The 17448-nt window shown below is 43.3% G+C and overlaps 1 protein-coding gene across 7 annotated transcripts in view; it reads left to right on the top strand.

Annotated features, from left to right (window-relative positions):
* Positions 1–17448, top strand: part of akap13 (A-kinase anchoring protein 13) — a 554439-nt gene that overhangs the window by 517103 nt on the left and 19888 nt on the right. For 5 of the 7 annotated variants that reach the window (XM_073032598.1, XM_073032600.1, XM_073032601.1 and 2 more), the window contains 2 exons: positions 4281–4469; positions 14344–14505. In XM_073032598.1, the coding sequence (XP_072888699.1) occupies positions 4281–4469; positions 14344–14505 (351 nt within the window). Of the gene's footprint in view, positions 1–4280; positions 4470–8440; positions 8568–11804; positions 11946–14343; positions 14506–17448 lie in introns of those variants that run through there. The other 2 variants (XM_073032604.1, XM_073032603.1) reach the window with 2 other exon arrangements.

Raw genomic sequence — 17448 nt, forward strand, 5'->3', positions numbered from 1 at the left:
CATTGTGCAGAGTAGGATATACTATAAAAAACACGATTAGTGTATGTTTTTCTTTTAGAAGCTATTGGATGACCTATTCCACAATTACAGAAAACAACTGCTTCCTGTATATCAGTTGTTATTTGAGATAAATTTTTGCCCCATCACCAACTGGTGGGGAAGAAGTTTCTGTTTTTACTTCCAGTATATTTTTTAATTCCTTGCACACAGAGGCGAAGTTGCAGGTAAAGGCCATTCTGGAGCCTTTTGCCAAGGTCAAGGGAGTCTAGAACAAGAGGGTTTAAGGTGAAATTAGAGAAGTTTAAAGGAGTTCTGAAGTAACACACACACCTTCCATAACCTGCATGATTTTCCAGTGGCCAGTCCCTGTTCCCACTCCAACATATTGGTCCATGGCCTCCTCTACTACCACCTTGACGTCACTCTCAGGTTGGAGGAGCAACACCTCATCTTCCATCTGGGTAGCCTCCAACCTGATGGCATGAATATTGATTTCTCTAACTTCCAGTAACTTCTCCCCCCCTCCCCCCTTCTCTTTTTCCATTCCGCATTCTGTCCCTTTCTCTCATAGTGCACTCTCCTCTCCAGTCAGATTCCTTCTTTACCTGTTCTGCCTATCTTCTCCAAGCTTCTCACCTCATCCCCCCCCCCACTCCTCACCCACTTACCTTCCCCCTCACCTGGCTTCACTTATCTTCCAGTTTCTAATCCTTACCCTCCTCTCACCCACCTTCTTATTCCGGCTTCTTCCCCACTTCCTTTCCAGTCCCGATGAAGAGTCTTGGCCTCAAATGTTGACTCTATACAGGTTTCCCCCGCTATTCGAAGGTAGAGCGTTCCTATGAAATGGTTCGTAAGCCGGAATGTCGTAAAGTGAAGAAGCAATTACCATTTATTTATACGGGAAAAATTGTGAACGTTCACAGACCCAAAAAATAACCTGCCAAATCATGCCAAATAACACATAAAACCTAAAATAACAGTAACATATAGTAAAAGCAGGAATGATCTAACAAATACACAGCCTATATAATGTACGAATACTTTTCTGCAATTATTGTAGCAGTGTCCACCGCAGCGAAAATCTCACGCAAGCACTTTTGGCAGCGCTCCCGGCAGAAGCACTCTTTCCAGTAACCTTTAAGCTATGAAGCTGCCAAATAAACACATAAAAATACACAGCCTATATAAAGTAGAAATAATGTACGCCCAGTGTAGTTTCACTTACCGGAATCGGGAAGACAGTGAGGACACTGATAATGGTGTGTTAGACTGAGTCGTCGGAGGTTGGGGTGGTGGGAGGTAGAGGAGACTGGGGTGTCATCTCATCATCGTCTGTTTGCATCAGGGCAGGCAGGTCACCTTCTTCTGTGACTGCCTGCCTCGATGTCGAAGGTCGAGTTTCGTCATCTGCTGTGGCTGATGTGGAAGGCTTGAAAAATGACAGTAGGCTTGACTGCTTAGCCTCGCGCATTTTTCTATCATACACTTCTTTGTAAGCACTCAAACCATCCTGCAAATATGCCCTAAACCTATGTACCCTTTCAAAATTAAAGTCATACTTTTCTGCAATCATTGCAGCATTGTCAATCGCAGCGAAAATCTCACGCAATTGCTTCCCGTTCAGTTCCTGGACGACTTCACTTTTGGGCCGTTTGCTACGGCGTTCGGCTTCAATTGTTATCCTTTCCTCTTCATCAGCTCTTCATCTGTCAGTTCTTGGTCATGGGATGCCAAAACCTCTTCAACATCATCTTCATCAACTTCCACAAACCCAGCCTCCTTGGCCAAACTCATTATGTCCTTACTTCGTTCACCAAGATCAAAACGCTTTATTATGTCTAGTTTTACGCTAAGTGTAACACCCTTACGCGCTTTTTTAGGCTTTTCCGATACCTTAGAACTCATCTTGCTAACGGATGCACAAAATAAATCAACATAAAGCACAGATGCTCACAGGCACGTGTTTAAGCAATGCCGGCTAGAATGTAGTTCCAGGGGAGGAATTTGGCTGCTCGGCGTGCGCATTGCCTTTTTTCGTAACAGTGAAAACACCTTCTGTTAGCGAAAACAGGTAACTAATGTAGGTCTTTCGTAACAACGAGGTGTCGTAAAGCCAGCATTCGAAAAACGGGACACCTGTATTCCTTTCCGTTGATGCTGCCTGACCTGCTGAGTTCCTCCAGCATTTTGTGTGTGTAACTCTGGTTTTCCAGCATCTGCAGAATCTCTTGTGTTGATTCTTCTTTATAGTTGTTGAATTTTGTTTTTTGCTGCATGTCACACATCCTGACCAACACACCACAGCAAATTCCTAATACATGTAAATGTGTATGGCAAATAAAGTTCATGCATTAGATATCCTTCCCAGAGAAATGATTCTGCTGCCTGTCTAGCTCTTTAGAATCTGTACTTTTGGGAAAGTTCACTGTCCACTATCAGTCCAAGCTGAATTGTTCATAACAATAGGACTTAACTGCTTGCTCAAAATTTGCTTATTTAGGGTCAGCAGGGTTATTTAAAAGTATCAAGAATTATCTCATTGCAATTCTGCCTGATCTCAAATACAATGCTTCAGATTATCAATAGTTAACCATCAACATTTGTTCCACAATGAGAAAATTTGTGTAATAACCATTCAGTAGCTGGCCAAAGATTCTCTCCTAGAATCAGGTATCGGTGTTTCTAACAGATGTCGTGAAATGTGTTATTTTGCAGCAGTAGTATCGTGCAATGCATAGATTACAAATTTTTTTTATATGTATAAAGAATGCAAAAAGAGAGCAAAATAGTGAGGTGTACTGTTCATAGGTTCAATGTTCATTCAGAAAACCGATGGTTGAGAGGAAGAAGCCGTTACTACAATGTTGAGTGTGTGCCTTCAGGCTCCTGTACCTCCTGTCTGATAGTAGCAATGAGAAAAGGGCATGTTCTGGGTGATGGTGGTCGTTAATGATGGATGCTGCCTTTTGAAAATGTCCCCCCATGGAAGGGAGGCCGCTGCCCATGATGGAGCTAGCTGAGTGTGCAACTTCCTGCCACTTTTTTCTGATCCCGTGCATTGGTGCTTCTGTACCGGGTGTGACGCAACCAGGTAGAACACGCTCGTGGTCTATCTGGATAGATCTCCTGGAGTCTGTGGTGATGTGCCAAATCTTCTCAAATGCTCATACTTTTAACTTATAAAAGGTCAGCGATGAAAGTATTTTTGTTTGGTTTATCCCCCGTCAGGGGTAGGGTCTGTAGGGTTAATATTACATAAGAACATAAGAAATAGGAGCAGGAGTAGGCCATCCGGCCCATCGAGCCTATCCTGCCATTCAGTAAGATCATGGCTGATCTGTCTGTAAACTCAGCTCCATCTACCTGCCTTTTCCCCATAGCTTTTACTTCCCTTACTATGTAAAAATCTATCTGACTGTATCTCAAATATATTTAGTGAGGAAGCCTCAACTGCTTCCCTGGGCAGAGAATTTCACAGATTCACCATTCTCTGGGAAAAACAGTTTCTCCTCGTCTCCGTCCTAAATCTTCTCCCCTGAATCTTGAGGCAATGTCCCCTAGTTCTAGTCTCACCTACCAATGGAAACAACTTTCCTACTTCTGTCTTATCTATCCCTTTCAAAATTTTGTATGTTTCTGTAAGATCCCCTCTCATTCTTCTGAATTCCAGAGAGTGGTAGTCAGTATCTCCTCATAGGTAACCCCTTCATCCCTGGAATCAACCTGGTGAACTTCCTTCCTCAAGTATGAAGACCAGAACTGCAGACAGTACTCCAGGTGTGGCCTCACCGGTACCCTGTATAGTTGCAGCATGACCTCACTGCTCTTGAATTCAGTCCTTCTAGCAATGAAGGCCAACATTCTGTTTGCCTTCTTGATAACCGGTTGTAGCTGCAAGCCAACTTTTTGCGATTCATGAACAAGCACTCCCATGTCCCTCTGCACAACAGCGTGCTGCAGTCTTTCACCATTTAAATAATAATCTGCTCTTCTATTATTCCTTTCAAAGTGGATGATCTCGCATTTACCAATGTTGTATTCCATCTGCCAGACCTTGGCCCACTCACTTAACCTATCTATATCCCTCTGCAGACTCTCCACATCCTCTGTACAATTTACTTTTCCACTCAGTTTGGTGTCAGTAATAAATTTTGCTACGCTACACTCAGTCCCCTCTTCCAAATTATCAATGTAAATGTTAACCCCCTATCCATGTGGTCCACGCCTTTCCAGATGTTATCAACTGAATACCATTCTTTATTTCCTTCTTTACACAGAGAAACTGCAGGAGAGAGACCAGCAAATTCTCTTGCTGTTGGAGGAGAAACTGAGGCTCTACCAGGAAATGGTGGAAGCCAGTGGCCATGAGGAGGCATCTCAGAATCTGGTTACGAGGTCTTTTTTCCGAGCTAACTCAGAAGAAGTCGCCAAAGGAGAATCATTGCTCAAGGATGCATTAAAGGAAGGTCAGTACATGTATTGAAATGCGTGGTTTTGCATCAATAACCAACGCCACCCAAGAATTGAGCTGAGGGCAGCCTGCATATGTTGCCACATAGCATGCCCGTAACTCACTAACCTTAACCCTAACCATCTCTCTTTGGAATGTGGGAGGAAACCTGCATGATCACAGGGAGAATGTGAAGGTAGTGGCAAGAATTGAACTTTGGTCAGTGATCACTGGTGTTGTAAAGCATTGTGATACTACTCCACCATGCTGTGCTAGAGAATATCTCATCAGCAGCAGTGGGATTTGAACCCACGCCTCTGACAAGACTAGAACCTAATGCCAAAGCCTTAGACCTCTCAGCCACACTACTGATCAGCTGAATCCATGCAAAAATTAACCATCCAATTCCAACATTTTCTTCATCCACACTTTTATAGGTGTGTCAGTGTACGTGAAAGACCTGATAAGAGGTTTTGCTTTCATTTCTCTTTCGGTTTACAAATTTCACTGAAATCTAAGGGAAAGCTTCCAAAGGAATTCCTGAAGTTCTTGTTTATCAGCACTGGGAAAAGTTGGAGGTAAAGTGTGGTGCAGAAGAGGATCCAAGGACAGATTTGCAAAAGGGTGGAACATGAAAGACCTTTTTTTTTTTATTATGACTTATTTTATTTAGGGACTCAGCCCGGTACTAGGTTCTTTTTGGTTCAATCAACCCACACCACCCAGTTACACCCACGTGACTAATTAACTTACTGACCTGTACATCTGTAGAATGTGGAAGGAAACCAGAGCACCCAGAGGAAACACTCACAGTTACAGGGAGGACATACAAGCTCCTCACAGCAGCAGGAAGTGCTGCTACCATTAGTGGGTCACAGTCCAAATGACGTTTACGTGAACCGAAGAATTGACCATCCGTTTCCCTTCAACCCTCTGAGTTAGACCCTGCCACATCTTTTTTTGTTGCTCATACAAAATGGCTCTTCAAATTCAAGAAGGTGAAAGGCTTGCACGCGTAACTAAACAGAGCAGTCGACTCCTTCTCGAAGCATTGCTACGCCGTTGACTGTCAACGACCAGTTCATAAGCGGACTTGGCAGACCACGGTGCAGAAATAGCAGGGTGCCAGATGAGCTTAAAATAGTCTCGTTAAGTCAACAAGCCAGTCCAGTGAACTGGCAATCCTGAGAAAATTCATGAATTCCCATGGTGTCTGCACATCCAGCGAATGCCAAGTTATGTTTATTGATCAACATCACAGTGGTGTCAAAACCCACCAGCATTTTTACTTTAAATGGTGATGTGTATCCTGTGGGTGGAACCACTCATCCCCATCCCAGCCAAACATTCAACTGAAACATTCCTCTGCAGAGTAATTCTCAATCTATTTATTTATTTATTTATTTAGAGATACAGTCCGGTAACAGGCCCTTCCAGGCTAACTATTCCACGCCACCTAACTACACACACGTGACCAATTAACCTACTAACCGGTACGTCTTTGGAATGTGGGAGGAAACCCACATGACCCCAGGGACAGCATACAAACTCCTTACAGGCAGCGGGCGGGAATTGAACCTTGGGTCACTGGTGCTGTAATAGCGTTACGCTAATCGCTGTGCTACTGCGCCACCCACCGTACCGATTCATACTGTTGACATAGGCCGTGAATTGCTGCCTGATCAGCTAGTGGTGATTCACCCTTTTCATCAGTACAATCCGCCGGAGGGCTGTGCTGTGTACGTTTCTCTTGAGCGGGAGCATCCAGGTTTCACTAGTAGATGACCCTAATAAGTTCAAAGTACGTACATGTTGCCATATAAAACGCTGAGATTCATTTTCTTGCGGGCATTCAGGGTAAATCCAAGAAACACAATATAATCAATGAAAGACCCCACCCAGCAGGACAGGCAAACAACTGATGTGGAAAAGACAATAAACTCTGCAAATACAAAAGAACGAATAATAATAGATAAAGAAGCAATAAATATCAAGAACATGAGATGAAGAGTCCTTGAAAGTGAGTCCGTAGGCTGTGGGAACATTTCAGTGATGGAGCAACTAATGTGCAAAAGCCAACAGGCTGTGCAGATACAAAAGAACAAGTAATAATAACTAAATAAGCAATAAATATTGAGAATATAAAATGAAGAGTCTGTGAAAATGAGTCCATAGGTTGTGGAAACAGTTGAATGAGGGGGTGAAGTTATCCCCTCTGGTTCAACAGTATGATGGTTGTAGGGTAATACCTTCCTGAGCTTGGTGGTGTGAGTCCTGAGGTTCCTGTACCTTCTTCCTGATGGCAGCAGTGAGAAGAGAGCATGTCCTGGGTAGTGGGGTCCCTCGCGATGGATGCTGCTTTCCGGCGACAGTGCTCTGTGGAGATGTGCTCAGTGGTGATGAGGGCTTTACCCATGATAGACTGGGCCGTATCCATTACTGTTTTTGTAGGATTTTCCATTCAAGGGCATTGTAGTGGTGTTTTGATACCAGACTGTATTACAGCCAGTCAGTATAGTCTCCATTACTCATCTGTACAAGTTTGTCAAGATTTTATATGTCATGTTGAATCTTCGCAAGCTTCTAAGGAAGTAGAGGCACTGCCATGCTTTCTTCATAATTGGACCTATGTGCTGGGCCCAGGACAGGTCCTCTGAAATGATAACACTGAGGAGTTTGAATTTGCTGACCCTCTCCATCTCTGATCCCCTGATGAGGACTGTGTCATGGGCCTCCAGTTTCCTCCTCCTAAAGTCAATAATCAGGTCCTTGGTCTTACTGACATTGAGTGAAAGATTGCTTTTTGTGACACCACTCAGCCAGATTTTCCATCTCCCTCCTACATCCTCTGAGATGATAACACCAAGCAATTTAAAGTTGCCATAGTACACCACAGCCAGCCGGTGATGTAGTGGCACGAATTTCAAGGTGAGTGGTCCCAGGTTCGAATCCGGACGACTTCTTGCATGCTTTCCATCCACATTGGGTTAAGCATTAAGCTAGCAACTCGGCCTCATAAAAAGCAGACAGATGCTAAAGAAACTGCATAGTTGCTGCTCAATGCACCACAAGACATGAAGTTGAACAACAATATTATACCATATTGCATGGCAATTGCAAATTACGACATTCTTTACCCCATATGAGCTCAAGTGATTAAGTACTATGATTTCCTCCACTAATGAGCAACAGGTATTTTTGTTATATTTTATAATTTATCTATTTATTTTACATCTTTGTACTGCTGTTGCAAGGCAACAAATTCCATATGGTTTAAGTCTGTGATAATAAATCTGATTTTGATGATTATTATTATTGGGAGGATCTTAATGAAACCTATCGAATGCTGAAAAGACTCGATAGAGTGGTTATGGAGAGGTGATTTCCTATAGTTGGGGAGTCTAAGATCAGGGGACACAGACTCAGAATAGAGGGGTGTCCACTTAGAACGTAAATGGGGAGGAATATCTTTAGCCAGAGGGGAGAATCTGTGGAATTCTCTGCCACAGGCAGCTATGGAGGCCAAGTCACTGGGTGCATTTAAGGCAGAGGTTGATAGATTCTTGATTAGTCGGGGCATGAAGGGAGGAGATTGGGGCTGAGAGAGAAACAAGCAGTAGAACTTCAGGGGAACTGATGGGAATATGGAGGTAAAAAAAATGTGATTGGTGTGAGTTCAAAGTTCAAAGTACATGTATTTGACACCATACACAACCCTGAGATTCAGTTGCCTCTGGGCATACTCAATAAATCTATAGAATAATCACCATAATGCAGTCACCAGGTTCCTGGTGATTGGCTGAAGGGTCTGCAGGTGACCGAAAGTTTAGTCGAAGAAGTTTTGAAGAGAAGAAGAGCTGAAGATGTATTGGAGAATTTCCAGAGCTTGTGGCCTTGGCATCACCAGTGGGACGATTTAAGTTCAAAGTAAATTTGTTATGAAATAAAAATGATCATATACTACCTTTGAGATACATTTTCTTGCAGGTATTCACAGTAGAATAAAGAAATACAATAGAACCAATGAAAAACTATGCACAAAGACTGACAACCAATGTGCAAAAGAAGACAAACTGTGCAAATACACAAAAGATAACAAATAAATAAATAATACTAAGAACATGAGTTGTAGAGTCCTTGAAAGTGAGTCTGTATGTTGTAGAATCTGTAGAGAGTTGAGGGGAGTGAGGTTATCCCCACTGGTTCAGGAGCCTGATGCTTGAAGGGTAATAACTCTTCCTGAACCTGTTGGTATGGGACCTACGACTCCTGATGGCAGGAGCCAGAAGTGAGCATAGCCTGGATGGTGGGGGTCTTTCCTGAAAGATTCTGCTTTCCTGCGTCAGAGCTCCTTACAGATGTGTTCAACAATGGGCTTTGCTTGTGGTGGGCTAGGCTGTATCCTCTGCTTTCTGTAGGCTTTTCCGTGCGTGGACATTGGTGTTTCCACAGCAGGCCGTGATGCGTTCAGTTAGGATATTCTGCAATGTGCATCTATAGAAGTTTGTTAAAGTTTCAGATGATGTGCCAAATACTTGGCTACTTCTAAATAAAAATTGGAGGCACTGGCATGCCTTTTTCGTAAAGGACTTAGCTGCTAGTCCCAGGGCAGATCCTCTGATATGATAACACCCTGCAATTTAAAATTACCAGCCCACTCCACCTCCAAACCCCTAATGAGAACTGGCCCATGGATCTCCAGTTTCTTCTTCCTGAGGGTGATAATCAGTTCTTTCATTTTGCTGACGTCAAGTGAGAGGTTATTGCTGTGGCTCCATTCAACCATATTTTCACTGTCCTTCCAATATGCTAATTTGGCACACCTTTGATACAGTAAACAACAGTGGTGTCATCAGCAAACTCAAGTATGGTGTTGGAGCTGTATTTAGCCTCATAGACATAGAAACAGAATTAGGCCATTTGACCCATTGAGTCTGTTCTGCCATTCCATCATGGCAGATATATTATCCCTCGCAGCCCTGTTCTCCTACCTTTCCCCCATAACCATTGACATCTTACTATTCAAGAATCTGTCAACCTCCACTTTAAATATACCTAATGATATGGCTTCCACAGCTATCTGTAGCAATAAAGATTCACTGCCGTCTGGATAAAGAAATTTCTCCTTATCTCTGTTCTAAAGTGAAGTCCTTCTATTCTGAGGCTGTGCCCTCTGGTCCTAGATTCCTTCAATATAGGAAACATTCTCTCTATGTCCACTGTATCTAGGCCTTTCAATAAGGCAAGCAGAGCTGGGAGCTCAGCACAAAGTCTGAGGTGTACCTCTGCTGTTAGTAATTATGGAGGAAATGTTGCCAATCTATACTGACAAAGGTCTGCAAGTGAGGAAATTGAGGATCCATTCGCACAGGGAGGTACTGATGCCTATGTCCTGGAGCTTAATGATTAGTTTCAGGAGTGATCAAGGGAACAAATGTGGAAGAGGTCCTGGAGCTTCATCTGGATGGTGCAGATAGGGAGGTTGGTAAACTTGAAGGAATTCAGCCTGAGCTGGTTGGGTTGTACAGCTGTAGTGGGGGTCTAGGGTAGTTAGTCAGTATTTCTGCTCTTGGTTGCCCCTTGGTGGTCACCTATGGGAAGTGCAGATGTTCAATCTGTAGAACAGCCCACGAATTCACCACTGTATTGCATTGCAAATTCGTTTGTTATTGTTACACGTGCCAAGATACAGTGAAAAGTAACACACACACACAAAGTGCTGGAGGAACTCAGGAGGTCAGGCAACATCTACGGAGAGGAATAAAGAGCCAACATTTAGGGCCAAAACCCTTCATCAGGACTCGGTGAAACAAGTGAAAATCTTGTCTTGCAAACTGTTTATACAGATCAAATCATTACACAGTGCTTTGAGCTAAAATAATATACAATGGTAACAATGCAGAGTAAAGTGTAAAATCCACACAAAAAATGCAGTGGAGATAAAACAAGTGCAAAATCACAACAAGGTGGATTGTGAGGCCAGAAGTCCATTTTATCATACATGGGGACCATTCTAGAGTCTGATACAGCGGCATAGAAGCTGTCCTTGAGCCTGGTGGTGCATGCTTTCAGACTTGTGTATCTTCTGTCCGATGGGAGAGGGGAGAAGAGAGAATGTCCTGGATGGGAGGGGTTTTTGATTGTGCTGGATGTGTTACCATGGCAGTGACAAGTATAGATGGAGTCCATAGAGGGGAGGCTTTTTCCATTTGAATGTGGGGTTCCCATTCTTCAGGAGCCCCTTCAGCAACCTACAACCTGATTCAAGTCACTCTCTGAAAAAAGAGTTAAACTGTTGAACTCCTTGAGTCTGTCGTTGAATAAGGTCCCTGTTACTGTTTCACCTTGGCACCAACCCCACCTCCCTTGAATCTCTTAATTCCAGAACCCCAATTGATCTCTGCCTCATTGACACTCAGCAACAACCTCGGAGCCCCTTCCAGCGCCATCTGAATGAAGATCCTTCATACGATCTCGTAAGACTTGGAAGCAGAAATAGGCCATTCGGCCCATTCAGTTCACTCCATCGTTCAATCTTGGCCGATTTCTTTTCCCTCTCACCCCCATTCTCCTGCCTTCTCCCCGTAACCCTTACTATTCAAGAACCTATCAGCCTCCACTTTAAATACACTCAATAACTTGGCCTCCATCGCCATCTGCGGCAATGAATGCCACAGATCCACACCATCTGGCTGAAGAAATTTCTCCTCATATTTGTTCTAAAGGGATGTCCTTCTATTCTGCGGCCGGGAGCTGGACTTAGTTGTAAGAGGCTATTTAAGGCGCGCACCATTGGGAACATTTAATAGGTAATGAGAGCTTATCTCCACCATCATCCTCGGCCATAACAACCTTAAGGAACCATTAAAAGCCAGTTTAATTTATTCAGTCATTAAAGACTGATTTAAACACAAGCCCATGCTTTCTGTAAAAGGAACAGGGAGACAGAAGCTGACATCCCTTCTTCTAATTTTCAGATGTAGGGCAGCCTGTCTGGAGAGATAGGAGGCTGACGTCTCTCTGCTTTTGTCTTGTTGTCCATTGATAACGTTATCTGGCTAGAAAGCACAATCGTTCCGGGTACACAAACTGTTGTCTGTGTCCTGGAAATACTGCATGGGGTGGGGGGGGGCTATTTCTATGAAAACAGATCAATCTGTGAGGATGCATTTGTGCTGAAACACTGCAGGCAGGCAACGACAGCAAATCTCAGAACGCTTTGTTCATCCACATCTGTAAAATCGATGTCCTTCTCTGCTCTCACTGCAAATTCTTCAAAGTTGACAGTCATTTTTCTTTCAAAGTACTGTACATGTCCCCATATACTACCTTGAGATTTATTTTCTTGCAGGCATTCACAGTAGAACAAAGAAGTATAATAGAATCTTTGAAAAAAATACAAACAAAGACTGACAAAGAGCCAATGTGCAAAAGAAGACAAACTGGGCAAATACATGAAAAAGAAACAAACAATAAATGAATGTTATTGAGATCATGAGTCGTAGTGTTCTTGAAAGTGAGTCTTTAAGTCAGCAGTTCACTGCTGAGATGAGTGAACTTATCCCAGCTAGTTCGGGAGCCTGCTGGTTGAAATGCTCCTGAACTTGATGGTGTGGGATCTAAGGCTCCTAGTTGCAAGAAGAAAGCACAGCATGTATGGCGGGAACCTTGCCAATGGATGCTGCTTTCTTCTGGTCAGCGCACTTTCTAGACGTGCTCGATGGTGGGGGGCGTGGCTTTCCCTGTGATGGACTGGGCTGTATCCACCACTGTTCGTAGCTTCTCCATTCCTGGGCATTGGTGCTTCCATAGCCGGCCATAATTTCAGTGAATTGTTTGAGTTCACCGAAGAAGGTATATTTTGTGATGGAGGCTATAATGTCCCCACTGAGCACAGCTAAATCAGGCATTAGATGCAGTGCTGGAGAACAATGCAACTCCGTGTCTCTCACTGGAAATCCATAGCATAGCGCAGTGGCTATGAATATCAAACGTAAAACAGTACCGCCCCTTTGGCCCACAATGTTGTGCTGGCCTTTTAACCAACTCCAATATCAATCTCATCCTTCTCTCCCATGTAGCCCTCCATTTTCCAGTCATCTGTGTGCCTATCTGAGAGTCTTGCAAATGTCCAGAATGTATCTGTCCCTACCATGAACCCTGGCAGTGTGTTCCATGCATCCCTCACTCTAAACAAAGATCTACCTCTGACATTCTCCTATAGTTTCCTCCACAGCACGTTCCGTGCATCACTGTCTGGTATTGGGGTGGGAGACTACTGCAGAAAATCGAAATAAGCTGCAGAGTTGTAAAATTGGTTTCATCGTGGGCATGAACTTCCATAGTATCCAAGGCATTTTCAAGGAGCGGAGCCTGAAAAAGGTGGTGACCAACATTAAGGACTCCCACCACCCAGGACATGCTCTCATCTCATTGAGGGAGGAGGTACAGAAACCGGAAGCCACACATTCAATGATTCAGGAACAGCTTCTTCCCATCTGCCATCTGATTTCTGAATGGACTTTGAACCCATGAACACTACCTCACTACTTTTTTTTTTAATTTCTATTTTTGCACTACTTATTTAATTTAACTAATTATATATATATCAGTAGGCAGCCGCCGATCCCAGGGGGTCATGGGTTTGCGCCTCTGCTGGACTGTGTCTTCTCCAGGGCACAAGCCTGGGCAGGAAGATTTGAAGAACCGGCTGTTGCCCGTGCAGCAGGCTCCCCCTCTCCACGTCACTGATGTAGTCCAAAGGAAGGGCAAACGCCTGGCACCAGTGTCATCGCACTGTATATACATCATACACACTGTAATTCAGATTTTTTCTACATTATCATGTTTTGCATTGTACTGCTGCTGCAAAGACAACAAAGTTCCCAACATATGCCAGTGATATTAAACCTGATTCTGCACTTACTATACTCTGTGTAAAAGTCTGACATCGCCCGCCACACTTTTCTCCAATCACCTTAAATCATGTCCTCTCGCACTAAGCATTTCTGCCCTGGGAAAAAGGTGCTGGTTGTCCACTCCATCTTTGCTTCTTATTATTTTACACACCTCTATGAAATCATTTCTTATCCTCCTCCACTTCAAAGCAGAAAGCCCCAGCTCACTCAGTCTTTCGCAATAAGGCATGCTCTCTAATCCAAGCAGCATCCTGGTAAATCTCCTCTGCTCTCTCTCTAAAGCTTCCACGTCCTTCCTATAACACAGTGGTATGTACTTATTCATTGAGATACTATGGGAAATCAGTCCTTCAAGCTGGCAATCCCCCGATTTAACCCTAACCTAATCCTGGGACAACGTCCAATGACCAAGGGTCCTACCAATCGGTAGGTCTTTGAACTGTAGGAGGAAATCGGAGCACCCAGATGAAACCCACGTGGTCATGGGGAGAAGGTACAAACTCCTTAGAGACAAGCAATGGAATGGTTAAGTTACTGGAATAGTAATCCAGAGACTGCGGATGTGAGTCCCAATTGCAGCACTGAAGTAGGTTAAGTGAAACCAAAGCGAAAAAGACCACAGAGTTATTATAGGTGGTACTTAACCAGAGATTGATAGGTTCTTGATTGGTAAGGGTTACAGGGAGAAGGCAGGAGAATGGAGTTGGAAAAAATTCACTCATGATTGAATAATGAAGTGGACTCTGGGCTGAATGGCCTAACTGTGTCCCTGTATCTTGTGGTATTAATGGTGGGAATGGGAATGATTTGAGGGCATTAATTATGTTACTTTAGTGAATTGTAACAAGTTATAATAAACATCAGTGACTTGGATTATAATGTCCAGTAGATGCTTCTTAACAGTGTTGGATTGTTCTTTATGTCTCGGTGTCATTTCCGCCTGTGTACTAATTGAACTCTTCCTTGACCTAGTGGAGAGTCTGCAGAGCCTCCTGTCTCTGAGCTTCGGAGGTGTCCTGGGGCAGCCAGTAGCCAGTATCCCAGAGCAAGAGGGAGCCATGGGCCACATCTCCCTGCCTAGGAGGGCGGAGACGTTTGGAGGATTTGACAGCCATCAGATGAGTGTGGTGAAAGGTACGTTCGTGTCGGCCGAGGTTTGAGAGGTTATCATTGCATTGTCTTAACAGAGGATTGTTAAATAGAAATCTTTCGGTCAGAACCTTGTACTGTACCAACCACACTGGCCGTGATCAAAGTTCAAAGTAAATTTATTATCAAATTACGTCACCATAAATAACCTTGAGATTAGTTTTTTTGCTGGCATTCACAGTAGAGCAAAGAAACGGAGTAGAGTCAGTGGAAAATTACACAGAAAGACTGGCAAATAATGTGCAAGAGAAGACGAGCTGTACAAATTAAAAGATAAATAATACTAATAACACAAGTTGTAGTCAATCCTTGAAAGTGAGCCCATAGGTTGAGGAATCAGTTCATTGTTGAGGTGAGTGAAGTTACCCATGCTGATTCAGGTGCCTGATGGTTGAAAGGTAATAAGTATTCCTGAAACTGGTGGTGTGGGACCTAAGGCTCCTGTACCACCTCCTGATTTACAAAGACAGGTGAGTCAAAGGGCCCGAAGGATCACTGGGGACCCGAGTTACCCCAACCACAAACTGTTCCAGCTGCTACCATCTGGGAAACAGTATCACAGCATAAAAACCAGGACCAACAGACTCCGGGACAGCTTCTTCCACCAGGCCATCAGACTGATTATCTCACGCTGACTCAACTCTATTTTTGTTATACTGACTGTCCTGTTGTACATACTGTTTATTATAAATTGCACATTACACATTTGGACAGAGACGTAACGTAAAGGTTTTTCCTCCTCATGTATATGAAGGATGTAAGTAATAAAGTTAATTCAATTCAATTCTGATGGCTGGAGCGAGAAGAGAGCATAGAGACTCTTGATGATGGACGCTGCTTTCTCGTGCCAACACTCCTTGTAAATGTGCTCGGTGCTGAGGAGGCTGTTTTCTGTGATGGACTGGGCTGAATCTACTACTTTCTGTAGGCCTGTCCACTCTTGGGCGTTGGTGTCTCTATACTAGGCTGTGATGCAACCTGTCAGGGCACTCTCCACTGTGCATTTATAAAAGTTTGTCGAAGTTTTAGGTGACATATTGAACCCGTGCAAACTTCAAAGAAGGACATACAACAAAAGTCATTCCTTTAGGAAGAGATTATATCTGAGGAGAATTCCTGTAATGTTTTCTGGTATGCACAGTTCAGTGTTTCGGTGGCTATTCAAAGTAAATTTATTGTCAAAGTGCATACAGTATATAATCACCATTTGCAACACACAAAAATAGTGGCGGAACTCAGCAGGTCAGGCAACGACGATGGAAATGAATAATCAGTCAACATTTTGGGCCGAGACACTTCTACAGTACTGTCACTATATAGCACCTTATGCTGCTTTTTCTTGCAGCCCTTTACAGGAAAATAAAGAAATACAATAGAGTTTATGAAAAATTATACATAAATAATCACTGTTAAACAACCAATGAGCAAAAGAAGACATGGTGAAATTTACATGCATAGATAATACTAAGAACATCCTCCAGAGTGAATCTGTAGGTCAGGGGCCCCCTGGACCCCTTCAATTAACCAAGGGGGTCCATGGACCCCAGGTTGCGAACCCCTGCTGTAGGTTGTTCAGATTCCTCTGTGCTCACTATCTCCACTGTATTGTGCAGGACAGCGGGGGTAAGTGAAACAAAAGTACAAAATTCTGGCAAGTGGCTGTGGAGAAAGAAGCTGTGGTTTCAAGGCCAGTGGCCCTTCATTGTCATTGTCATTAGAAAAGGTTAGACAGCAAAGACGCAGAGACTGCAGGGAGGAGGTGGTGGTGGTGCTGTTGGACCTGCTGGTCTTTATCTAAACACTCTTTGGAAGTCAAGAATGAGGTATAAAGCTTGGTGGTTACGGCTATTCAATTGTGTTACAAGAGCAAAGAACAAAGACGTGACTGTCTCATACTCAGTCTAGAGATAAAGCACAATCTAGTGATAACATCTAGCTCACGAAGTAACCACATCCAAGTAGTCTGGCACCTGCTGCAGAGAAATGGAGAGGCTTCAAGAAAATATAGAACGAGTTATACTATAATTACTGGAAAATTAACCGAATAAATCAGAATCAGGTTTAGTATCGCCAGCATATGTCATATGTTAACTTAGTGGCAGTAGTACAATGCCACATAGAAAGCAAACTGAATTACAGTAAACATATATTAAATAGTTCAATGAAAAATAGTACAAAAACAGAAATAATACCAAAGTGAGGGCGAGTTCATGGGTTCAATATTCATTCAGAAATCGGATGGCAGAGGTGAAGAAGCTGTTCCTGAATCGTTGGGTGTGTGCCTTCAGGCTTCTGTACCTCCTTCCTGATGGTAACAATGAGAAGAGGGCATGTCCTGGGTGATGGGGGTCCTTAATAATGGACACCACCTTTCTGAGGCACTGCTCCTTGATGATGTTTTGGCTAGTACCCAAAATGGAACTGACTAATCTTATTACATGTGTATATGTGATTATATAAAAATTATACGCAAGCATAAGAAGTCTATGTTGTAAATACATGTTGGTATTTATGCACATTTTACTCCCTATCTGAATTTAACCTCTCAGTTCATTTGTTATATAATTTATTCTTATCATTGTTGAATGTCGTTCTGGTTGCATGGGGCTCCAACACAGCACAGCAAATACCTAATGCATGTAGATGTATCGGTGAATAAAGTTAATCACTGATCCTTGAAAGTTTAACTACAAGAGAAATAATCAAAATATAACAATTCTACGCCTGAGCATGTTGATATGCTAAGGTATTTTGAGGTAAGGGAGAAGGTAGTGTTGGTTCTGTTAAGGAACATAAAGTGGATAACTCTCCAGGGTCAAATGGGATATACCCACAGATTACTGAGGGAGGCAAGAGATGAGATTGCTGGGGTCTTGACCAACCTCTTTGTGTCTAGCCACAGGCAAGGTCCCAGAAGACTGGCATATC

The sequence above is a fragment of the Hemitrygon akajei genome, chromosome 30, assembly GCF_048418815.1.
Source record: "Hemitrygon akajei chromosome 30, sHemAka1.3, whole genome shotgun sequence".
NCBI lineage: Eukaryota > Metazoa > Chordata > Chondrichthyes > Myliobatiformes > Dasyatidae > Hemitrygon > Hemitrygon akajei.